At 43.7% G+C, this 25730-nt stretch overlaps 2 protein-coding genes across 2 annotated transcripts; both read right to left on the bottom strand.

The window, feature by feature from the left end:
- Positions 1-20705, bottom strand: Znf202 (zinc finger protein 202). Its single transcript, XM_005069392.4, has 7 exons — positions 20585-20705; positions 5450-5945; positions 4621-4831; positions 4189-4277; positions 3317-3446; positions 2653-2772; positions 1-2276 (listed from the first exon to the last, which is right to left on the bottom strand). The coding sequence occupies exons 2-7, from the start codon at positions 5849-5851 to the stop codon at positions 1306-1308; spliced, it is 1923 nt and encodes a 640-aa protein (XP_005069449.1). The 5' UTR covers positions 5852-5945; positions 20585-20705; the 3' UTR covers positions 1-1305.
- Positions 20706-24424: 3719 nt separating this feature from the next.
- Positions 24425-25363, bottom strand: LOC101843580 (olfactory receptor 6X1). The gene has a single exon (XM_005069391.2). It carries the CDS (start codon positions 25361-25363, stop codon positions 24425-24427), a length of 939 nt encoding a protein of 312 aa, XP_005069448.1.
- Between the last annotated feature and the right edge of the window lie 367 nt (positions 25364-25730).

Below are 25730 nucleotides of genomic sequence, written 5' to 3'. Positions count from 1 at the left end.
TATCTGCCTTCTCATGCTTTAATTCCACACCCGTGTTCCATCTCTCCCCAGTCCTTTCCAGATGGCCAGACACGCGAGGTTCGCACTCCAGGGGACCTTCAACAGGTAAAAGACCCTTGGGCTACACCAGGAGATACTACTTTTTAGTTCACAGTTACAAGAAAACGAACACATATATTAAAAAACCCAAATAACCACAGACACATAAAAATCCATTTACTTCTGGTGAATTCTCAGGGTCCAAAGTACTAGGGTTCATAATGTTCCCTGACATGAGAGAACGGAGGCAGGGGTACCAAGGACCGGGTGTCAGAACAGTCCTATTGGTCTGTGGCAACAGCTGTTTCATACCTTCCAAAGTGGGTTAATATCTTCTCTTCTTTCCCTTATGAATGAAGTGACCCCGTCAACTGTGATTCCGCACTGGTTACAGTGCCTTTCTATGCTGACTGCTTCAGACTCCCTCGCACAACCCAGATGAACTAGGCTTAGCCATTGTGTGGGAATGTAATGGATTTCCCCATTACTTAATTATGCTGCAGTAAACTCTTCAGCACTCCAGTACTACGTCTTTCTTGCAGCAGCCATGTGAGGGACAAAACTGAGAGTAGCTGAACAGCAGAGGAGCTAAAGACAGGAGTATTTAGACAGGGGTCGGTGCACCCCACAAGGCTTTTGCAGCAGTGTATGGCACTTGGTGTTACTCTGACAATGGTGAAGGGAGCGGCTTCCAAAACTCTTGTGAAGCAGCCTCAAGGATTTGTCTTTTAACACTCTCCCCCTCGTCTCCAGCATAAAGGAAAGTGTACCGTGAAGAGGTGAGTTAGTGAGGAACCTGTAGCTAGCCCAGCAGTGTGTGGCAAATCTCTCAGGACACAGACCTCCCTCCTGTCCTGAGTATAGGGCTGTGTGCTTTACGGTTTGAGCCCAGTTAAGGACACAGCCCTTTAGGTTAGTCCCTTATGAGACCTAATCCTTGACCACATTGAAGTTGAGGCTGGAAAGTAGTCTTCAGGATATAGAACAGCCTAGGTTTCTGAAAATAGAATAAGTAAAATTTCTTAAAGTCCCAAATCTCCTACTTCATACCCATGAGGTAGAGGCAGGAGTATGCCAGTGAAAAAGCCTCAACTGAGAAAAGTCGAGAAATTCTGGAGAGGGCTTTTGTTTGGTTCTTGGAAGAGGTGACATAAGGTATGGGCAGGTCAAAGAGATGCCTCAGAAAAGGTCTTCTAAGGTTGACCACAGAGCCCATCCCCTCCCAATTTTGAGGGCTGAATAAATGTCTCCACACATGGCACATAGCTAGGTCTTTCTTGTGTGTGTTCTCTGGTGCCTGATTAAATGATACCCTCTGCTGAAGCTTTTCCCACAGGTAGTACAGGTAAAAGGCTTTTCTCCAGTGTGTGTTCGTTGATGTCTGACGAGGTGATCCCTTCTGCTAAAGCTTTTACCACATTCATCGCATCGGCAGTTCCTCACTGAAGAATGGCTTTTCAGGTGCTTGGCGAATGCGGCACTGTGGTCGAAGGAGCGTCCACACTTACTGCAGAGATAGAGCTCCTCACTCCCGTGTGTCTTTCGGTGTGTCAGATACTGATTGTGGTCACTGAAATCCTCTCCACAGTCCCCACAGGAGTAGGGCTTACCTGTAACATGGATTCTTTGGTGTGTTGTTAACACAGATTTCTGACTGAAGTTTTTGCCACAAACAGTACAGAAAAATGGTTTTTCTCCTGTATGTGTCCTCTGGTGCCTGACCAGGTCTGAAGTCCAACGGAAATGTTTTCCGCAATCATCACAGCTATGCGGTTTCTCCACACGGGCATTTCCCTCAGACTGGGTCAGAGGGCCATCTGCATTCTTCCTGTTTGGAGGATGTTTATGAGGAGGGTTCATCTTATGGACTTTCTGGTGCCTGGCAAGATGTGAGCTCCGTGTATAACTTTTCCCACACTCCATACATTTATAGGGCTTTTCTCCTGTGTGAGTTCTCAAGTGCCTAGTAAGATGAGAATTACATGTAAAGCTTTTTCCACACAGCGTGCAGTGATGTTGCCTCACTACCGGGGAGTGGCCAGGAATAGTTTCCCTACTATTTGTGGAACTATTCACTTGGGAAATATTTGTACCAAATCTTCTTTCATTAAGTCTACTTGTATTATCCTCAAAGACTATTTCCCAATCTGGAGTCTGATGAACTTCTACGTCTGCCAAAACAGATCTGTGGGTATCTTCTCGCTCAGCGCATTCTTCCTCATCTTCGCCCAAGTCTCCTAGAGAAGAGGCAAGAACAGAAAGGAGAAGCTTTAGTAACCATAATACCTTTTATAACATGAGAAGATTTTTAACTGCTTTTCTAACAAATAACAGGAAGAAAAGATTAATGGTGGAAGGGTCTGGCTTCCAGAAAAAGACATTAATGATGGATGACATATTAGAAGAATCAGCAAGTGGGTATGGGGTATGGTCACTGCAGTGGATGAGGCAGGATTGTGAGTTCAATTCCTGGGCTACAAAGTGAAACCATAACAAAAAGTAAAAGACAAAATAATGAAAGAGAAGTAATGAGAAATGTCCTAGGAGGAAAGAGGCACACAGACTAGAGGGAATTGTCCAGTGTGGTGGTCAGATCTGTCTGCTGCTCCTCACCTGTATAGGTAAAACTCAGGATTTCTGGTTCTGCAGGCTCTTGAGATTCGTGGACATCTGGGACCTGAGGCTCTCCTTCGCTAATCTGGGAGGTATCATCTAGCCTGGGAATTGGAAATGCTGCTCAAGAGATGGAAAAAAGGATATCACGATTGGTTCATACTTAAGAGCAGATCTTTATGGACTGGTAGGTGGCAGAGCAAGCACGTATGCTAACTGGTCAGATATCACTAGTCTTTAGCTTGGCGCCTCTAAGTGCGGCCCATCTCGTACACTTCTTGTGCCTGCACCTGAGTCTCAGTAACTAGACTACTTCTGTGAGCCTTGCTCCTTCCCTCTTGTCGAGGAAAGCAGATTATCTTTGTTTTGACTGCTTCAAGACTCCTATGTTTACTTCAAAAGTTAAACATTAAAAGCTCAAAAAACTATAACTGTATTCTCCCATTTATGTTTTCCATTCATTTTTTTCCAAGCATCTTTATTTCTTTCTTTCAGTTGGAAGGATATCATCTTCTTCAGCTAACTGGTCTTTAATCTCATTGTGGGGTAGGCATGCATAAGTGAAAGTTTAGTTCATGGAGTCCAAGGTCTTTGATTCCCTAAACTCCGATAGGAAAAAGATGTTTGTGGCTAGAATATCCTGGAAATACATGCAACTCCTTACACAGAGAGACCACAATTCCACAATCTTCTTCCAAGACATATTCTCCATAGAATTCTTTTTGTGTTGGATCCAGATCACTCCACTGATCCTGTGAGAAGCACACAGCCACATCCTTGAATGTGACTAGTCCCTGAAATGATACAAGGATCCAATCAGGATGTGATGCTTCAGGTAACGTATTGCATTTTGGGATAGAGTCCACCCAAAGACAAAGGGTACGCTAACAGGCAGAAGGGTTTCCCACTGCTGCTGCTTCTGAGTCTTCCGCACTTGAGGAAAGCACTGACCTTGCTTCTGCTCTTCCAAGCAACTGTGTTTCCTCAGATCAGACTACATTCCTCCTTAGGGTATTGTTTAAAACCCAAGACAGATCTAAAATCATTCAACTCCCTATTTGGTGTTTTAATGGGAGGTCTCTGTGAAAATCATTTTTTTCTAGGATTCTTTTCCAAATGACACCGACTATCATCATGTATAGTCAGAACATGGAAGACATGAGTGAATTCTATCCCCTTTCCTCAGCCATGTAATTTCAGATCAAGAAAGGATCTGAAGCTATCTAGAGGGATAGTTCACAAATATCACAGCAGTCATCTGAGCCATTCTTACAAATGATAAAACCTACCTAATGTAAAAATTGTACTGAATACTGCAAAAATAACCCCACTTAGTACCTTTAGTTAGTACTTCTGGCAAATAAAGAGACTATGAAGACTGGAGTTGAAAACCATTATTTAATTTTACAGTTTCTTCCCCCTATCCTGGTACTCACAGAACTGAAGTCTAAGTGTGCATATTTGTATCCCCAATTTGTTCACTATACGGCTAACACCCAACAAATCTTCAAGTATGTATTTTGAACTAGGATTTACCTGAGAGAGAGCAGTGAGAAGAGCTATCATCTCTGGGTCTCTAGACCCTTGTTCTGCAGGAAGGTCTGGGTCCTGGGGCACTGGAACCTCTAACAGGGAAAAGAAGGAGACAGCGATCAGTAGCATGAAGTGCAAGAGGTTGAGTGTCCTCTACTATACTGAACAAAAAGTGGCCAAGATACTGATCTAATGTGAATTATCCTATCCACCACCACTCACAACCCCATTGGAATGCTGGGAGCACTCAAGAATACCACTATTTAAACTTGGTGCCACATTGAGGCAGCTTCTAGTTGGTTCTTTCTGTTCTCAACATTAAGATTTTTGTGTTTTCTTTCCTTTACAGTTTTCCAGCCTGTGTGGTATAGGAGAACCCCCTATTTCCATTTCACTTTGCCCAAATCTCTGCTTCCTGCTGAGACTCCTTCCTACCACTTTCCTGTAGAGGCTGGTGCTCCCCTTCATGCTGCAAGCTCTCCTGTTCCGGTGTCCCCAGATCTGTGCTCTGGAGGGCTTCCTCATGGGGCTGCTCATGGGTCAAGGTCTGTGTTGGATCTGGTTGTTCACTGAAGGATTCCGGCTCCACCCCTAGGTGTAGTGTCTCCTCTGACAGAACTTCCTGGCCCTGAACATGGACGGTTACCTGGGAATAATTTTAACTTCCAGTCACCATGGCGTCAGGAGGAAATTCCTGGTTGTCTGTTATCAGGGGTTGTTTTAGGAGGAACACTCCCAGAGGGAACCAGATGAGGAAAGGAAACTCAAATTGCACAGGTATGGGAAGAACCAGTTATCTTTGCAAAGACAAGACAGAGGATACACTAGTACTATTCGACTTTTCTACTCTTAAACTTCAATTCAGTCATCTCAGGCCCTGAGGTTTCCATCCCTCCTTGTTTCAGGTCTTCTACTGTTTGCTCCCCCATATTACTATCTGAGGAAGGGGGTTCTGGGATTAAGAGTCTAGATCAACTTCGAGGAAGTCTAATAGTTGTTTTCTAGAACCCCAAGGTTCCCCCTACAATGAAATTAAAAACCTAACCTTCAGGTGGCACAGGCAGGTGATTCAAACTCTAGAAAGTCACACTCATACACACAGACATCCCTGGCCTTTTGGGGCTCATGGATCTAGACATAACCCAAAGACAGAACCAGTAAAAATCAGAAGATAATTTTCAGGGTCCTTACACTCTCCCTATATCCAATCTTTCAGGAAACAGGCCCCCTCCACATCACACAGATCAGGACTCCCCCTCCTCACCCACCGCCTTGGTCTCCTGGGTTGTTTCTGCAAACCCTCCACCAGTGTCACTGCCTCCTCGCCACTCTCTGGTCGCTGGCCTCGCACCCAGCTCTGCAGTTCTCCAGGCAGGACAGTGAGGAACTGCTCCAGCACGAGCAGCTCGAGGATCTGCTCTTTTGTTCTCCTCTCTGGCCTCAGCCACTGATGACAAAGCTCTCGAAGTCTGATGAGAGCTTCTCGAGGGCTAGATGCTTCCTGGTAGCGAAAGCACCGGAAGTTCTGGTGAGAGGTCTCCAGCACAGGATCATCTCCCTGTAAGGCAGACTCTGGTCCACAGGTGAAATCATCCTCCAGTTTCACCATCATGACTCCTTCTTCCTCCCAAAGATCTTGGTCCTCTGGTTCCAAGGCTGTGGCCATTTCCTGGCTATTGGGTGCTATTACACCATTTAAGCCTCACACTGGCATTAACACATTTCAGACTGGGTACCTCACGGGGTTCCTCCCAAGGGACCTAGGATAGAGAAGTAAAGATGAAAGAGAATGGATGCCTGTAGCTATGCAGAGACAAGAGTTCTGGCTCTGCAATCCTCTGCACACTTCTTAAATAATTGCCCCCCCAGTCTCCATTACTGTAGTTGTAATGAAATCCACTTGGGATAGGATATCCATAGCCTAGGAAGGTCCTCTACCCTCACTTCCTAGGCAAGGCTCCTATTCTGGAACAAAACAGTACATGACTATATCCTTATGTCTTTCTCCCATTTCTTTCCTGCTGACTTATTTTGTCTGGCGCAATCATTTACTGTTTAGACTATAGACAGCACATTTTGAGCCCCCCCCCAATGTTGTGGAGTAATAGTTTAACGATGCAAAGATGTGTTACATTTCTTTATGCTGCAGAATATTACTCTAGCTGTGTAAAGGTGTATTACTTGCATGTGTTTAATGATGTAAGGATGTGTATTTAATTATGGAAAGATGTGTTGCATCTGTTTCACCCTGCCTGCCTAAGGTACCTGAATGATCTAATAAAAAGTGAAACAGCGAACAGCTAGGCAGGAAAAAGGATAGGTGGAGCTGGCAGGGAGAGAGAATAAATAGGAGAAATCTAGGCTTGAGAGGAAAGAAGAAAAGAGGAGACAGACATGGCCAGAGCAAGAAGCCAGGCAGCTGTTAGCCAGCAGACATGGAAGTAAGATACATAGAAAGAAGGTAAAAAGGTAAGATAACAGGCAAAAGGTAGATAAAGAGAAACAGGTTAAGTTAAAAGAGCTAGCCAGAAACGAGCCTAAGCTAGGCTGAACAATCAAAACTAACAGTAAATTTCTGTGTCACAATTTGGGAGCTGGTTGGTGGCCTTAAAGAAAAAGCCTGGTATACCTCATAGTACTTAATCTCTGGGAGACAGATGCCCATGTCTACTAACAAATGCCCCAGTGGCCATGGTTTGTTTCACATAACATATACATCCTGAGACATCAACAAGGTGGGTGCAGGTTATGCAAGGCGGCATCACACATACTATTAACCTCTGTAAATGGGAACTCTTGGAGATTTAAGAACTCCAAGAAACATCAGTGAGGAAAAACACTGCTATGAGTAACACTCCAAAAGCCTGCCTTTATCTTGCTAAAACACCTTTAACTGAATGACTTACTGATCCTCAAGTTCACAAAAGACATTCATTTATTGCTTGCAAACTTACCTTCTTCCAGCCCTGGCAGGGACCAACTGTTAAAAAAAAAACCCGTAATTTAGTAATCCTTGGACTCAATGATTCTTCCTCATTGTTTTTACTAAACCAACCCTATCTCTTACACTTCTAAATGTTTACTCCTCTTCCTCCCTGCTACTTGAGTGTGGCCCTCACCACCCCGCCTGAACTATAGCCACGATTTTCTATGTGCTCCCTGGAGTACTCAACCATGAGTAAAATATAGTAAATCAGCTGTGGAGTTTTTTCTGTGCATTATTGTCCCAAAGACATTCTGGTTCAGTATATCTAGACAGTTACATCTTTAGAAATGCTACTTGTCAATCAATTGAGAGCCCTCGTTGGGTAATGTCAAGGGAAGTAAGGGAAGATAAGAGTGCCTAAATTCTATCATTTAGTATGTATGGAGAGGAGTGTGCAACCCAATGGGAGGTTTTCTTTGTAAATGACTTTTCTCATCAACAGAATGGAAATGGTAATATTTTCTATTAGTGTACATTTGAGATTAGATGTCTCACTGTTTGCTATGTTCAGAAGGAGATGGAACTTCAATGTTAACTATTAACTTTCTAAAGTATACTTCCAATGACATTACTCCATTTTGTAGGGAGTAGGCTTTACAACGTTAGTAAGACCATCTCAAATGCTGTTAGGACATGCAGTACTCTACAGTCTATCTAACCCATTCTCTTCTACCATTTGCTATAGTGACGCACTGAGGGTCAACAGCATGGCTTTTTAGGCTTCCCTATTGCACACACTCTCCACTCTGTCCTCTTTTCACTGCTACAGGGTGTGGGCCATTTCTTAGCAGCTTTTCCTTTCTCACTTCCTTCCTTTAGTGACATTCTAACCAGTTCTCAATTTGATAACCACAACTGCCTCTGGAGTTACTATCTAAGTTACCTTTCTTCATCGGGTATGTGACCTGTGGGTCACACTTTTCTCAGGATAGGTATGAATATAGTCAACACATTTGTAGATGACATTATTTTACACAATAAAACGTTTGGACACTGATCTTCAGTGTTACCAGTGTTAGTAGTTACAATGAATCTGGACATGTTCTTCTTCTAGTGAAGATCCTCCACCCATTCCTGCTTTTTTCTTATGTGAGTAAACTTCTTTAAGCATATTACTCTCTAGCTGGCCTTAATCTTGTTATTCCCTTTGCTATCCTTTACAGTCAACCCCTCCCCCATTCCTGAACTGGGTACACACAGTGTTTACTCATGCACTTTAGCCTTTGGATACAGGTTGTTAAAACTCCTTCCCCGGGGAAACGTAAGCAATAGCTACCTCTTGTTCTATGTTCCTAACAACAAATGGAGGCATGGTTCCACCAAACCTCATTCTGGGGAATGAAAGTGTTTATTAGGCATCCTTAAGGAGAATAGGTGAAGGATTACTTACAGGGGTGTGGTCATTCCTCCCCCAGAGAGACACATGTGGAAAGCTTTACCCAGCAGGGATGCAAGGCTTCCCTAATTGCTGCATAGATGAAGGCCCTGATCTAGTCTTCTCTAGTGTGTTTGTATTTTGGCCCCTCCCCCAGGGAATGTGCAGAGTTGCCAGATGGTAGGGAGCAGTTGGATGGGTAGGGGAGAACTGGACCCTTTACAGGGGGGCACAGGTGAATGCTCCAAGATGGCAGTTGGTTGGTTTAGAGGAAAGTCACTCACTGCTCTTCCTACCCATCACCTTTAGTTAGGCTAAACTTTACTTCTCTTTTAAGACATAGCTTAGGTTTCAGGTCTTCTGAGATGTTTCTTTGAATCCTATTCTCTTTACCATTATACATCGTTAGAAATCACAAGGTCAAGAGCAACCTGGGTTCATCTCTGTCATTACCTAGTCTTACATAGTCACTATTTGGTTTCCTTGTGAAATTTCTTGATGTTAGGAACTGTGAATTTTAGTCTCTAAAGTCTATTACAAAGAACACAATAAATGCAATTAAAATGAATGAATCTCCACTCCTTTTCCTACCTTAGTAGCCAACGCCAAACTTTTATATTTTTGGTTGTGAACCTAGCCTTTAACAGCTGAGTCATCACTCCAGTCCAGCCAACACCAATCTTTACATATCTACATTCATACTTTCCTAGTTCATTAAGGCTTGTTAATTCTAACAAAATGTCTTTCAAATTCATCATGTCTTCATCTGCGTAAATTCTCTAGTTGAGCATGACAACCTACCATATTTGAGTGACTAGTCTCAACCCTGGAAATGCACTGGCCTGTGTCAGGTACTGTGTGCTGACTGAACCACTTGGAATTTGGGTTTTACAACTTTACATATAGGCTCTGTCCTCCTCCAGACAAGAATGCTATCCATCTCAGGGACTCCTTATGTGTCAATCATTTTGTTCTGTTCTTCAGGTGCCTGCAACCAACCCTCAAGGTTATCACTTGCCTCTCACTAGCTGTTCCTTAACTGCTGTTGCACTTTCTATGTCTCATGGCCAGTGATCACAAGGTCCCCAGATTTCTCATAACCCAAGTTACTTCATTATATTGTCCTCAACCATTTGCCATACAGCTTCCATGTTTTTGATAGTTCTGTAATTCTTTTTAAAAACCACGTGGGAATGCGGTCATGCCATGGTGTACATGTGGTGGTCAGAGGGTAACTTGCAGAAGGTGATTCTCTGTCTACCAAGTGGATTCCATGGATCAGGTCTTTAAGCGTGGCAGCAAGTGCTTTTACCCATTAAACCACTTTGTCTAGTTCTAGCATTCCTATGCCATCTTGTGCTAAGTCTCTCTACTTCTGGATAGTTTGCATTTGTGTTTACTTTATGCTCATCTTTAGTGAAGTTGTAATTTTTAGGTAGAATTAAAAATGGGCAGAATTTCATTTGTTTCTAGCTCATCATTAGTGGTTTCAATAATCTTCAATTGGTTTTAACATTAACTTTTCAGGGTATTCCTGAAAAATAGTTTTAGTATGTTATTTGAATCTCAAGTGATTTTTAAAAAAGGTTTATTTTTGTTTAACGTGTGTCTAGGTGCCCACGGAGGCCAAAAGAGGTTGGATTCCCTGGAGCTGGAGTTACAGTTGATTGTGAGCTGCCTGACATGGCTGCTGGGAACAGAACTTCAGTCTGTGAGAGCAGCAAGTGCTGCTAACAAACCCTGGCCAGAATCTCTCCAGTCCTCCCAGAGAGTTCTGTCTCACCAGAGAATCTCTCTGATACTCAAAGTTCTTCAAGGCCTGGCTTCTGGGAACCTCCTTTCTTCCACGAGAGCCACGGTTCAAATTACTATTTTTGTATCTTCTGTTTCTCTTTCATGAGATTTTCTAAGATTCTCCCTGAAATACCATTACTAAGCCTTCACTTGCCCAACTCCACTCTTCTTCCCAATCTATTTTCAGAGTTCTCCTCTTAACTGACCCCCTCCCAGGTGATGAATAATAAAAACTGTGGTCTGTCCATTTCACAGTATGCACTGTGTTGTAAAAATTGTTCCTCTGGTGGCAGGATAACCCATGAAACTAAATAGGGTTTGAAAGAAAGGGCATGTGGTACCCTGCTCAAAGTCTGGCAAACAGCACGTACTTGCTTCATAATTGATGAGGGCATATAACATTTCCTGAGTTTCTGTCTCTGGGAAGGATAGCTCCCATGTCATATTAATTATTATTTAGTCATCTGTCCAGCAAAATGTCTGTTGGGTAAGTGAATACAGACAAATTTATTGTTTTCTCAATAGTGAGTAAACAGGACATTGTCAGTGGTTTTCAGTGTGATAGAGTAATCTTCAGGTCACTTTGGGGATAACAGAAATGCACATTACATAAAATTGGTCATTTGAAAAAACCATTTTTCTTTGAGATTTCAGCCTTAGTAAGCACCAACCAGATATTAAATAACTTAATGTAATGCCAATATTATTTCCCCATAGAAAGCATTCCAATATTTATCCATTTATCCCTAACATTCACTCCTGTGAAGCAGATAAACAGAGCTCTTACACAGGGTAACCTAGCTTTCTAAAAAGATCTCCATTACTTAAAAGTCTGAGAATCAACATTCACTGAAGTAAACTAGGAATCCCTTGGTCTTCAAGGAGCATCAGGTGTAAGAGATTCCATACAATGCATGTACTGATTGAAGGGAACCTGCCTTGGGTGACTTACCTCTCCAAGGAATAAAGAATTCACCCATGCCACATAAAACCTGCCAAGGTTTTTAAATGCTCCTCAGCTGATATTTCTGCTGCTTGTTTTGCATTCACTTTAGCAGCCTCAAACAGCAGGGTAGAGGGAAAGAGGTCAGCAATGGTGGGAATGAAGAGGGGAAGGAGGTGGGAATGGAGTAGGCATGGCAACTGAGTAAAGCTATAGATCATGTATCCAAAGAAGCATCTTCCAGCTCCAGATCCACACACACACCAAGGTCCATGTAAAGGGTAAAGTTGTCTGCAAATAAATGTTGTAAAAATACACTATGCAAATGTCAAGCATTAACGCAGACAACATGCTCCCTCTCTTCAATTCATGGGATGTGTGAGACTACATACATGATGCCTTTCAATTTTTTGGCTTTTCAATTCCATTACCTTTTGGGGGTGTCTTTGGAAGAGTTCCACAGCAAGATCACACGCTGGCATCAAACCTGGTGGTTCTGCAGCAAATCCCTGGGGCCTGGGCAGCTTATCTCTCTACTCAATGCTCACTCCCTATCACCAGTGTCTCCCATAGCAGCCACCCTGAAGTGGGCATGGCTCTTGGGCATCCCATGCTAGAGTCCATAATTAGGTTGGCAGTAGTAAGTGATTTGGTTAGAAGAGTCACTAAGACAAATGTCTACAAAGATACTTTGTAAGACGGGGAAGCCTCATGACTGGGCCTCTTGAATATGAATTGCTAGAGTACCCAAAGAATGGTTAGGAGAGGAGGCATGGGAAAACTAAATCTAAGACCATTCTACTATTCTTGGATTCATTGTCCCTTATCTGAAGGTGTCACACAACAGAGGTAGCTCTAACTCAGTTCTCTTGAGCATAGAAAATCGTATGACATGAAAATATTCAATTTTGTAGCATAAAAGATACCTTTTCTATGTACAGGAAAAGGGTGACATACCTGTCCTTTTACTGGAAAATAGTCTTTAGACAAGTAGCTAGCAGTTGGAATTAAATGATTATATTTAGTAGATCTAGCTATCCTGTGTGTAGTCATTCCCACCACACTGAAACATTCCCAAGAGAAGTTCAAAAAGCTCAGGCAGGTAATGAAACAAGGCCCAGGATGTTTGCAAAACTTACAAAACTCAGGAAGCTGAGTTGTCATCCTTATCAAACCCATCTCCAAGGCTTACAGCATGTAAGCAGTAAGCAACTGCTGTGGACAGCGAACTCCTTGATGGCAAGCAGGGAGATCCAGGGAGACAGTTTTCATGAATTGTCACCAAGGCTAGGGGGATCTTTTCTGTGATGTAGGTGCCTTTGATTCACCCATGCTCCTGTAAGTAACTCTAAAAAACTCATCAGTTAACCAAACTAAACGTATGGAATTACTCATCAATAATTTATTTGGGGGTAAAGAACCATTTGTTCACATCTACCCCTCAAAGACAATGCAACACAGCTGGCAAGTGAACAGGGTCTGAAAGGGTCAAAGATGAGTTGGGGAGGAGCAGCTACACAGTCACTGTGATAGATTGAGGCATGCAGCTAAGACTGATCTGAGACCAGAACATCTACAGAGGCAATTCTAATGTCACCAACTTTCTGCACTGGATACGTATCTGCATGGGATATATATCCCATGTCACCTTTCTCATATGGGACAGTGTGCTTCCTTTCTGTAGTGGCAACTTCATGTAATAGGACATAACACATGCCACCAAGGTAAAGACATGAGAATGGAATATGCTTTGGGAGAGTGCCAAGTTGACCATTGTATCTACATGATATGAGATTGTATGCTTCCCTAGTCTACCATGCAACCATGGGGGCATTCCATACAAACCCTGAAAATAGAATGTATGGAACAGAGTCATCAGCAGGCTGAGGCAGCAATTATGGCCATTGTTGTGAGGGAAAAGGTACACAACTGAGCTCAGCTGTCTGTCTAGGAAGAACCTGTCCATGTAAAGGAGGAATTCTGATATGAAAGCCATGTGAAGGCTATCCTGACTTGGCAGAAGGTGCAAAAGAAGGTAAAATGAGAGGGCGTGTTGGGCTGTCATTTCCTACATTTGGCAGGTCCAGAGGAGACAGTACAAACTAGATCCCTTCTGAGAAGGACTCCACTCTACCACCCCAATCTAAAGACTGAGATTTCATGAGAAAGTAAGTCAGTGAAGACAGCCAAAGTGAAAGAAGATATCCCCCGGTTCCAATCTTTAACACGAAGGAAGGGAAAATTCACGGCTCAGAATGAGAGGGTATGGAGTGACTAGGCCCAGAACGGAATAAGGGAATGCAGTACATCTGAGATGTTTTAACTGAGTGGATGGTAAAACAAAGTATGAGAGACCCGCATAGTCTGGTTCATGAGGTTATGAGGCACGAGGGCAGATGGGATGAGTCCAAGTATCAAGAAGTGGAGAAACTGAGAGCCTAACTACTCATCCCTCCCTGAGACAGTACATAGAACCTGAAGCAGCGTGAGGAAGACCAGTCTCTGAAGTAGAGCTCACATAAGCCATTAGGTCATCTGGTTGTCACTGGCTCAGACTTTCTTCAGGATTAGCAGGGACTGAAAAACAGCAGAGGAAGGTAAGCATTCCTGAAGGAACTGGACATGTGACAAGTGGTGGTTGATACCCAGCTCACTGGACTAGACAGGGCTTCCCGAGGAAAGTTAAGATGTTGACTCAGGGGTGACCTTGGGACTCACAAGGGGCTCATAGCATTGCTAAGTCCATGCTAGGGCATGATCTTTGTTGGGCAGAAGAGGTTCTGGTCGATGTGAATACTCAGAACAGAATGTATACTGGGAGTTTAAGATGCTAAAGTAATCAAGATGAGATCAGAAAATCTATACAGGAGTCTTTCTTAGTCACTGAAAGACAATGTGGCAAGATTTAGGGTGAGCTGGAGTTCTCAGGAGAGGGTTGATAAAAAGGCCAAATGTGTGGTTTTATTTTATTTTTTCATTTTCAAAAGCTTTAAAGCTTGAACAGTTCCATAAACCGATGAAACACGACGAGGATGACAAAGTATTACAAGTGAATAGACTGAGTTTCCCTAGGAGCAGGCAGCTGTCCTCCAGAGTACGCTATAAACGTCTTCTCTGCAAAAATGGCATACTGAGGCTTATACCCTTAGACTACTGCTACCATCAGCTTCTAACATGGAAGGTATACGGAAGTCACTTAGCCCAGGGCCCCTGTAACAGTCATGTGTGGCTGACAGAGAGGGATGACAATGACCTGAAGCTTGTTAGAATCAGTTGGGTCTAGTGGCATAGGCAGTATGGAAGATAAGGGCCTGCTTGGCCTCAGCCAAGCTAGTCCACCAGTGCAAGCTGGCCCCATAGGACCCAATGAGGGAATGCAAAGTGGGTTCTCAGCATGGAGTGGATGGCTTAGAGAAAATGACTATGGCGTGTGGAATAAAGTAGTGTCCCCCATCTATACTATTGTACCTAACTTTGCTCTTGTGACAAAGGCAAATGATTCAAATAGAATCTTTTCATGCTGCACTGGGCCTTAAAAACAGTGCTTTCTTTAGCTACCTAAGACCACCAATTGGTATTTATTTGGAATGGATGGTAAACCTTCAGAGACCCTGCCTTCACTGTAAAAAGGTATCATCCTAAAATGCTAATATTGAGTGTCTTGCAGACTTAGAAAAACCTCTGCAAGGACAGTAAAAACAGCAATGAAAGTGTCTAAAGTGTCTTCAGGAAGTCATTCTAAGTGAATGGGCACTCCCAGAAGTGATAAGGTTGCTGAGTGTTAATCTCAGTGTTAGGAGTTGGTTACCTATGAGTTATTGGCCAAGGAGACCGGAGTTCCCCCTCACCTCCTACTGCCTTGCATACAAGCTATTGCCACTGCCGTTGATTTCACTTAGAACTAAGCGGTAAGACTCTATTACTGAAAACACTGAATGCTCTGATTATGGGACACAAGAAATCAATCTGGGACTGAGCTAGAAGCTTCTTACCTGCTGGATGGTTTTCATAGTGCTAGAAGGTGCTATGCACTCTACTGTGGGAGAAATGTCACCAACAGTCCTGTTCAGATATAAATTCTATATACTACCAGTGAACATGTTAGGAATGATAGGCCAAATGTTGCAATATTGGCACAATTGTTATATGAGCAACCAACTGCTTTCTACTTAGACTTAAAGCCTGCTTTACAGGAGGGACTGGCATCTACTTGTGTTAAGCCAAAGCAAATACTTGTGGCTAGGGAGGTCAGGAGGGACAGGGGTGAAGAAACTACTGTTTCTGTTTTAGTATATGAATGTGATATATCTAATTGCCTTTGAAACAGCTGTTTATACTCACAGATTACTGCTGTCATCAGTCTCTAATATAGAGGGTAAGACTGCTCTCTACCACCCCCACAAGTGAGTACTGCACAGACTGATACAAGCTGCTGAGAGTAACTGAGTAGAATTAAATAATCCATCTCTTTTACCCCTTCAAAGGCTTAGGGAACAAGAAGACAGAACGGAAAGAACAGATAAGCCATAGGAAGTAGTGAATGCTATGCAACTATTTCTTCCCAAATGACATATCCCCTAGAGGTGGTGGGGTGTGGTTTATATCCCCCATGAAGCCAAAGAAACAGGCTCTGGAAGCTCATTGATTCAGGAAGCTCATACATACAGTTACAGATTCATGAGGCCTCTTTCCAAGATGATACAAACTGGAAGCAACTGGTGATGAAGACTCTGGTGAAGTCCCTTTCAGACAGAACAGATTGAACTATGGGAGTTGTCCATCTGGGGTGAACTTTTTGGTGATGCCGGTAACTCTGTGCCTGTGAGTAGCCCCTTACTCAGGTTGTTATTAATAAACTCAATGGCTTATCAAATGATATGGGTAGAATACTTTCTTTGATCTGTCATTTATATCTTACCCAGTGTGGATATCTGTCCACACCTCTCCACAAATGACAAATGCAAGTACTACTGTAGTGTACTAGGGCCTTCTGGCTGTTCTAGAGTAAAAACAACTTAAACCTTTAACTGTTCTTTTCTAAACTGCTGCTCTACAACATTAAAGAATGCAACAATATGGTCCTTCCACTAGCCAAACTCTCACCATTACTTCAACTCTTCTATATACATATGTACATCCAGTCTTGCCACGTAATGGTAACATGGCTTTGGAATCTTGGGTATGTATCTCTACTCTTATAAGTCACATGGCACTATTTTTCTCTTAGCCTTAGCCTTGGTATGTGGTTAACAGTGCCTATCTTACATACTTATTTTATGGAGTAAATGAAATAATTTACAAATATCTTTTTCCATAGAACCCGACACAGGATAGATGCACAATATGGCTCATAATTTTCTGCTTCAAGCTCTTTTAGATTCTTTTGAGAAATCAAGGTTTAAATAATAAGTACATGTTCCATTTTATTTCTTCATAATTATGAAAGAAAAATTAGATCACAAGGAAAGGGTTGGTTTGTTTACTGTCTTCAACAAATGAAGCCCTAAACTCAACCCAAAAAGCAAACAGGCCTTGCTCTGGAGGCATTATAAACTGAGTGAAATGAGTTGTTGTACACAGATTAAACAGAACCTCGATGACAGGGTGGAACCAGCAAGGCCTCTACTTAACCAAAAGCAAAGACCCTTCTCTTTCTGCAGTTGGCAGGAGGTAATGTGGTTCATACCCAGTGAGTGTATGAGTGTATAGCTTAAGTCCTGTGAAAGCTCAACCCAGAAGGCAAAGCAAAGCAAAGCAAAGCAAAGCAATGCATTCCCTGCCTTCTGGCCTTCAAACATGTCATGATCAGTGTGCTTTGAACCATGCTGAAAAACTGGTTTGATTTTGGAAGTGTTTGGATGGGATCCAGAACTTTGCATATTAGGCAACTGCTCTACCACTGAACTATAGTCCTACTTTGAAAACTGTGAGTATTTTGCTTTGTTTTGTTTTTGTTTTTTTGTTTTTTGCAACTTTTCCTTCATTAAAGTCATATTAGCTCAAAGCTTATTACAACCGATTTTAAGAAATAGGATGAGGAATAGAAAAGGAGAAGACAGGAAGAAATGAGAGGAGAGGAGAGGTCAGTTAAGTAGTGGTTGGTACAGGAAGATCAGTATGGACAGAGGTTTAATTATCTTCTACTGTGAAATTTGATTGCCTTTATAGTCATCATTAAGGTTTAAGCTGGATGTAAAAATGTCATTGAGAATAAGGTAAATTGAAAATATAAAAACCATAGCAATAAAGTCTCTAGTAAAGTGTTTCTTTGTTCACACACACACACACACACACACATACACACAGCAATGGTAAAACAGTTCTGTCTTGAGAGACAAAGACTTAATTCCACACCCTGCTCTATCCTGTAAAGACGTGGCACCCTCGACTAGTTGTGTCAGCTCATTTTGAAGCAGATGGTTTTTCTGTCTTAAGGAAAAGTGGATCATCCTTTGAGAAGCTAACCAGCTTTTATGATGATAAGGAGGGGCTTCAGAAGGAACAAAACAAGTGGTTTGTTTATTGTTTGGTTCACAATGTATTAGTAAGGGATAATGAAAGAGATTTACTCAAGAACTGAAATAGGCTGGATTTAAATACATGTTTTAAGAGACAAGAATTGTGTATCTGGCCACTTTGACCATGTTCATGAACTTTCAAGATGGTGTGAAGCTTCCTACATTTAATGCATAGTACCCAGAACCAGTTATTGACCTAAATAATGTGGGTCAATCATTACACACAAATTTACACAAAATGCCACAAATTAATCTGAAGCTGAAAAAGTAAAGGACACCAATCTTGACATCCACCTGGAAGAAAACAGCATTTATTATTTGGCAGTCAAAGTTGAGCACTCACAATCAAGTCCCACAACAAACAGTCAATGACAATCTCACAACAGGGAAACTATCACTTAATGGGAATAGGATAACTTACAAGAATGTAGCCGGATCCCATGGGTGGATGTAGGTAACTCAGGACAGATTACCTGCTATGTCTGTACAATTAATACATCCTGCCTACTCACTACTGTATACTAGGTGACTTCCTTCTGGCTTGACCTGAGGCTTTCTTGCATATATGTGATGATAAAGGTTGTGATCTCTGTGGTTTGACCAAGAGGAGTCTGAGAGCAGAAGAAAACCCAGCAGCCATTCTTGGGTTTTCCTTGGTAAGCCGAGTCTGCTAAGCAAGATCATGTTGTTGGGTCTACCATTTTTCCAGGTGGGTTGTCGAAAAGAAGCTCAATACATATACGCCCCAATTTGGATACAAAAGCACTGAAATTAGTGGGTACCAGTGTTTCTTGGTAATGAGTCTTTCATGGGCACAGCTGAAGTATTCCGAAGTCTTAATGTAAAGTCTATCCTGTTTTACTGTTCAACAGAGACAGACCACGTTAATATCAGTGGAGAGAAGTACACAGAGTTGATTCAATCCATAAACATACACTGAGCCTCAATTTTACATCCCATACTAGTCCAGGTACTGAAGAGAAAGGGGAAGAAATGAAAGGCTATGACCTTGAACTTAACAAGCACTCAGGAAAAAGCAGGGACTTCAGCAATATTAGGAATTCACAGCATAACTTGAATATGTGTGTGATCTGAGTGGGAAGATCTGTATCAAGGGAATAAGAAAAATCAAGGGAGCTGGGCCTAAGCCTTTACTTGCAGCACCCGGAGACAGAGACAGACAGACCTCTTGTGAGTTCTAGGCCAGCCTAATCTATATAATGAACCTCTGTAAGGTGAGATCTGGAAAATTATATTGGCTCTCAAAGTGATCAATCCAGACCACATAGCACCACTTGAACCTCACGTGCAGGCTCTGGGCATGAAGGCCTGGCATTCTGTATTTGATAAGCATTTCATGTGTGCTACACTTGATACCCACTACATGGACAAAGGAAATAAGTTTGAGGCTTTATGCAGAAAGGATCAAACTTATTCAGTGATGCCCACATTCTGGCAAGAAGTCAGTAGAAGCAGAAAGTCTAGAACTGTTAGATGTCTCTATCCAGTTGCACAGCCACCTGTATATTCTGTAATGACAAGAGTCCCTCATAGTAATACAAATCTTGCAGTGCCCTTGAAATGAGTGTCTCCTGCAATTATACAGAGTGCAAACGGGTACATATATGGAGGCGAGAGGAGAAAAGATCAGTGTCTGATGGTGCTAGGATGAAAAACGGGTCCCGCTTTCCTCCAACTCTGTCTACTCTTCTATGTTAGGCAGTAATGGCGGAAAGTTACTCAAGACAGATGGCACATGCACTCCACTGTCAACCTACTTCTCCCAACAAGCCTTCCATGGCCAGCCACCCTGACGCCTCTTTGAAGTAGTTTTCTGGAACAAGGTCCATGGGGCTGCTTGGAAGAAAAGCTGCAGAGAGAGCTTTGTGACTTTCGCGTACCTTCTCCGGCTTTCCTCTACAGAGTATGGACAGAGAACAAATAGTATTTCTAAGGGTAGCCTGTCAGCAAAACCCTGTGTATGGTACTTCTGTCCAGGACCAAGGCAGCTCAAGATCAGCTGGGCCCATATGCCTCCCTTTGGGTAGTTCATCACAGAGAACAGACAGCCACGGCTCAAGTACGGCCACAGAAGAGAAACTAGCAAACTTTTCAGGCGGCTAAGACAAGTCCTGCAGCTGGAGCGGCCAGGCCACTGAACTGGCTGTTAGAGGTAGCAAGAGGAAAGGTCCAAGCGCAGACAGTAGCCTCTAGCTACAGGGAAGTTGCGAGTCAGGCACTAAGACAGGTGAGAGCCACAAGCTAGACCTTTTCCAAAGCCTGGCATGAGCACAGGTGATAAGATCGCCTGTGAAGGGGGCGGGGTTCGCCGGGAAGGAGGGAAGGGAAAGCCGGCCGAGATGGTTCTTGAGCAATGTGAGAGGCAGGGTGAAAAGACTGATGAGGGAGGGGGCATGGGTGTCAAGGGGCCTAGACCACTCCCCACTGGGTCCTGGTGCACGGGGAGTAGTTGGCATGGATGCAATCCGAGGGGCCACAGTGCGTGTCCGCAGGCCCCGGGAGGGGGCGGAAGGAGGTGGCTGGTCGGAGAAGAAGCCTGGAGTGCCACCCGTCTACGGACGTCCCGACTCCGGCCGCGGGGAGGTGACAGGGCCACACCGCCCAGGTCGTGGGGACCCCGCCGCCGCCCCTTCCCTAGGCAGCCGCTATCCCCTGGCGCCGGAGGGGCGGGGTCTACAGCCCCTCCCCACGCTCCCGCCCCGCCCGGCCCTCACTCCCCGCCCGCTGGGTGCCCGTTCGCCGGCCAGGTCCCCGACACTCACGTCTCCCGCGGCTCCCGCGGCTCCTCCCCTGCCCGGTGCTCCTCCACCCACTCCCGGCCGAAAGAGCGGAGCGGGATCCGAGTCGCGCGGGGCCCAGCGGGTCGGAACACGTGGGGCCTCCGCGCCCGGAACCGGAAGCGACCGCTCGCCCCGCCTCCGGGCCGTGCTGGAGCTCGTCTAGGCTGTCGGAGGTTTAGCCCACTCGTTATGTTTCTGCGGGTTGAGGCCTGGGCTCTAGAGAGACCCTTGCGGGGGGGAGGGGGGGAGAAAGCCTCCCCTGCACCGCATCCCTCCATGCCTAGTCCCATTTGCCACAATTCAACCAACTCCCCGGGTCTGGGATTCATTGCCTGCCTCCTACAGGGTTTTGTTTTCCTCTTTCATGTTGGTTATGGTATCTACACCTCTACGAGGGAACCCCCTCCTTCCCACGCAGTTTTTTTTTTTCCCGTCAAGCGTGGAAAAACAAAATAGAAAGCTTTGAGTTTGAATGCTGGCTCTTGCATGCACAGTCAGCTGTTGCTGCACCGCTGGCACATCCGCCTGTCAACCCTGAACCCTGTCCATCTCGTAAAAAAAAGGCAGACTAATACTGTTGGTCTTAGAAATAATAGTTGGAAGCTCAGTGAGAAGATGGTGGTGTTCTCTTTTTGCCCCCGTGTGTTATTTTGGTGCCTTACGACTTTCTTCCCTGACCCAAATTCTTAACATTTGTCTGTGCCACTGACGTTTCTATAGTCAGTTTTGCCCTGTGTGTCACTTGGTAATATGCGCTGGCCTTCTCTTGGCAACTGCGTCTTGAGAAAACCATTTCGGCCATGGGACAAATTAGTGTTGATTGGTTAACACACTTTGAACTGGAGATGTTAACCGCTTTTGCTGGAGAGGCCGGTAGGGTTCTGCAGACGGGATGAAATTGATGTTATAGTACCCTTGACCAGGGCTTTGTTGAGGCCACCAAAAGGAAAACTTTTCTTTCTGATCAAAAGAATGGAATCTCCCTCTGGCCTGGGTGTAGACCTAACATTTCAGGCTAACGTGAGAGTTAATCATCTGACTAGGAGATTACCCCCTCCAGAATGCAGGTTCACCTAAGACCATTGTAAAAGAAATGGGAGTTGGGAAAGTTATCCCTTTAATGGGATAATGTACTTTCCCCCCCCTTCCCCAAACCTGAACTTTTCAGTTCAGACCGAAACACTTCCAGGGCTGTTCAGGTCTATCTGCCCTTCCGAGTCCTGACTCACATTTAATTTTTTCTTTCTCTCCTCTATCTCTTTCTTAGGACACTGGCCAGAGCCAAAGTATGCTTTTTCTGTTACTTTGGAACCTTTCCATCTTTTTCTGAAGTACCCTCCCTACCCCACACCACGTGACTGCTTGCAAACGACAGTTTTTCCCTCTTCCTCTTGTCCATCTCCCTTCTCTAGGTAGGTGCCGAAATTTACAGCTTGCTTGCTCTGGGGGTTTTCTTTTTTAAAGTCTAATGAAATTGTTTTTGAGTTTTCTTCCTAGTCCATTCTTAAATTCTACTGTTAGTGAGGCTTGCGCACCAACTCTTGGAATCGTGGAGCCTGAGGCAGTGGCAGGATCAGTGTGGATTGCAGAATGGGGAACTGAGAGAGTTCAGTCTGAGAACAGGTGAGGGAAGGTAGGGTGTCGCTGTGCACTGTCTCCATCAACAGGTGGGAGAATCAGGTGCTCTGATATATCGGGATGAAATGGATGTCTTAGCTCAAAATGAAGAGTATTTCTGCCTTTTTCTTCTATTCAATGAATTGACTGAGACCCACCGATCCAAGTGCTGATATCTTCTACTCTCATACGCTTGGCAAGTATGTGTAAGGGACACACAGATGCCTTCCCAGCTGTTTGGGCATCTTTTGGTCTGGTGAACTAGACATAGACTTTTCTTCTGTTACATTTGCTCTTCTCTTCCTTTTTTTAGTTACTTTATTCTTTGGAGACTGTTAAAACATGGCCCTATTTTCTTATTTAAGGTGATTTCAACTATTGTCTAAATGGCTTTGGGTAAAATTTGTTGACTTCTATAGGAGGCCTTACCCCTTCTGAATAGAAGGAGGAGTGGATGAGGAGGGGTAGAAGAAAGGGGGGGAGGGAATGAAAGGAGAGGAGGTAGGGGAAACTGTGATTGGCATGTAAAATAAATAAACAAATATGAGTTTTATTGGGCCTTAAATGATAGTCTTCACTGTTGGCAAAGGGCATATGTAATACTCACTACCACAAACTGACTCACCCATATCATCATCAGAGTACTCACAGACATCTTGCCCAAGTGTATGCTTGCTTCTATAGACTCCAATGCTAATCTGCAGGTAAGCCTTTGAAGTCATGAAATTCATAGGAGTGGGATTTTCCAATAAGGCCCCCAGTTATGTTATCTCTGAGATATCTGTTGTTTGTGCCTGATCTCCTGAGAATAAATTCTAGAAACTGGAATAATCCACAAAACAAAAATCATTACTTTTTACACGATAGCCTCAATTTTTTGTACTTCCTGGGAATGACCCCTTTAGACTTACCTAAAATTGTGTATTATGTCGAGGTGGAGGGGGCCTTATTAACATGTGAACAAGTAGAAAGCAGGTTCATTTCAGACATTTCTGGAAGCCCATCAGCATTGACTCTAGTGTGTTTCTTTTATGGTAAAGCAATGGAGCTGAGAAAATGAGGTATGGGTTGCCGTGTGCTTGAGACAACAAGATAGTTATTGATAGAGTGCCTCAGTAGTAAACAGGATTCCTATGAGATTACAGTTGACTTTTCTCAGCCTTATGGGTCAGAAGGGAATGTCTGTAGAGACAGTCTCCAAAGATAGCTTCTCTCCCTGGGCCAACACTTTCAGGAAGGAGAGATGTTGTAGCCCCCTATAGTTGTAGCTTTTCCTCATCCCTGAGCCCCTTACCCAGCTCCTATAAAGGGTAGACGCCAGCTTTGTTCCTTGCAGATCTCTAAATTTCCCTTGGTAGAGAGGCTGCCTCTCACTGTGAGCATTAATAAACACACCCCATGCCTGTTGAAGGTCAGACTCCTTCCCTTTCCCACCTTCTGTCTCTTTATGATGATTCAGAAATCCCAGTTATCAATAAAAGAGGAAAGCAGGATTCTCTACACACATCTAAACTCACCAACATTTGTTTCTGACTTTGTTCTTTTCACCTTTGTAATTAAGAAAGTCCTGAGTTCTGCCTCTTGCATTTTAGGAAATCATAAGACATTTTTTTGATGAAACTTTAGATGACTTTTCCCCCTTAAGGAGAAATCCCAGTTAATTTATATATAATAAATATAAGTTCATTTTATATAATTTAATGGAGGTCATCATATCTCTGTCTTTTTTCATATCTGTGTCTTGGGATAATACTGTACTCAAACTTCTGGTATATAGGGGCAGACTTTTATTTTACTTTACTTAAATAACATTTTTTCATCTATTTTACAAACCAACGACAGATTTCCCTCCCTTCTCTCCTTCCCACGTCTCCTGCTTCTTCCCATCCACTCCTCCTTAGTCTTCATTCAGAAATGGGCAGGCCTCCCATGGCTCGAACAAAGCATGACACACCACGATGAGGGAGGCAGGACCTATGTAATCCAGCATGGTTCCCAAAAGCCAGCTAAGTGCCAGGGACAGTTCCTGGTCTCACCGCTAGGAGTCTTACAAAGAGACCAAGATACACAACTGTTACACACTAGCAGAGGGCCTAGGTCGGTCATGAGGGCGGAGGGGGGGTTGCCAAACTTTTCTACAAGTTTGCTTCACTCTCAGTCCTGTGTTAATATCTGCATTAGGCTCATTTTGATATATTGCTGGTTTTACTTTGCATGGTGAGCTTTTGAACAAGTCATGGCTTTCCCCAGGGCCCCTTTCACCTCCTTGTTTCTAATGGTGTAAATAAAGGGGTTAAGAAGGGGTGTAAGTATGGTATTTAGCACGGACACCACCTTATTAATCTTAAAGGAGGAGTGTGCTGTGGGTCTCAGGTACATGAACAAGACAGCGCCATAGAGCAGAGAGACAACTGTCAGGTGAGAAGCACAGGTAGAAAAAGCCTTTTGGCGGCCAGTGGCTGAAGGAATCCGTAGGATGGTGGATAAGATGTAGATGTAGGAAATGATGGTGAAGAGGAGTGATCCTGGGATCACAAGGATGGTTGCCAGGAGACCCATTAGTTCCAAAATGCTGGTGTCTGCACAGGCAGCTTTTAGGATGGGACCCACATCACAGTAGAAATGGTTGATGACATTGTTGCCACAGAATGGCAGCTGGATGAGCAGCATTGTCTGGCAAAAGACAATGGTGAAGCCTGCTAGCCAGGAGCTAAGGGCCAGCTGCATGCAGAGGGTGCTGGTCATAATGGTGGGGTAACGGAGGGGCTTACAGATGGCCAAGTAGCGATCAAACGACATGGTGCCCAGAATCAAGAACTCAGTGGTACCCAGGAAGAAGTGAAAGAAAGCCTGCAGCAGACAGCAGGTGGTGCAGATGACTGTTCTTGATACCACAAAAGTTTCCAGCAATTTGGGAATGACAGTGGTGGTATACCAGATCTCTAGGAAGGCTAAGTTGCAGAGGAAGAAGTACATTGGAGTTTGAAGCCTGGGCTCAACCCACACGATGAAAATAATGAGTCCATTGCCTGAAAGGGTTAATATGTAGATGAGAAAGATCACTATGAAGAGAAGGGCTTGGAGGCCTTGGATGCCTGGAAAACCTAGGAGGATGAACTCTGTGATTGCAGAGCCATTTCTCATGGCCTTCGATCTCCTAAGAAGACAGCAAGGATGGAGTTCTCAGAATCATTAATAATAATAATAATAATAATAATGATTTAGTGGGGTGTTCACCTTTATAGCTTACGTTTTAGATGCATCTTTTATGATGAAGAGAAAATTGGGTTTTTAAAATAGTTTGCTATTTACTGCTATTCATTTACTAATTTATTCATCCATTCAGTGGTGCTGGTAATGTAATCCAGGACTTTGTGCATGCTAAGCAAACCCTCTACTACTGAGCCACAGTTCCCTAGACTTGAGACAAGGAGATTTAGAATGACAATATAAAAGGTTGTATCTATGCTCCTTCAGGTCATAGCTGTGTCTCAGGTCCTACATACCCAGT

This window comes from Mesocricetus auratus, unplaced genomic scaffold (genome assembly GCF_017639785.1).
Source record: "Mesocricetus auratus isolate SY011 unplaced genomic scaffold, BCM_Maur_2.0 Super-Scaffold_100022, whole genome shotgun sequence".
Lineage (NCBI taxonomy): Eukaryota > Metazoa > Chordata > Mammalia > Rodentia > Cricetidae > Mesocricetus > Mesocricetus auratus.
This window is presented reverse-complemented; position numbering and strand designations above follow the sequence as displayed.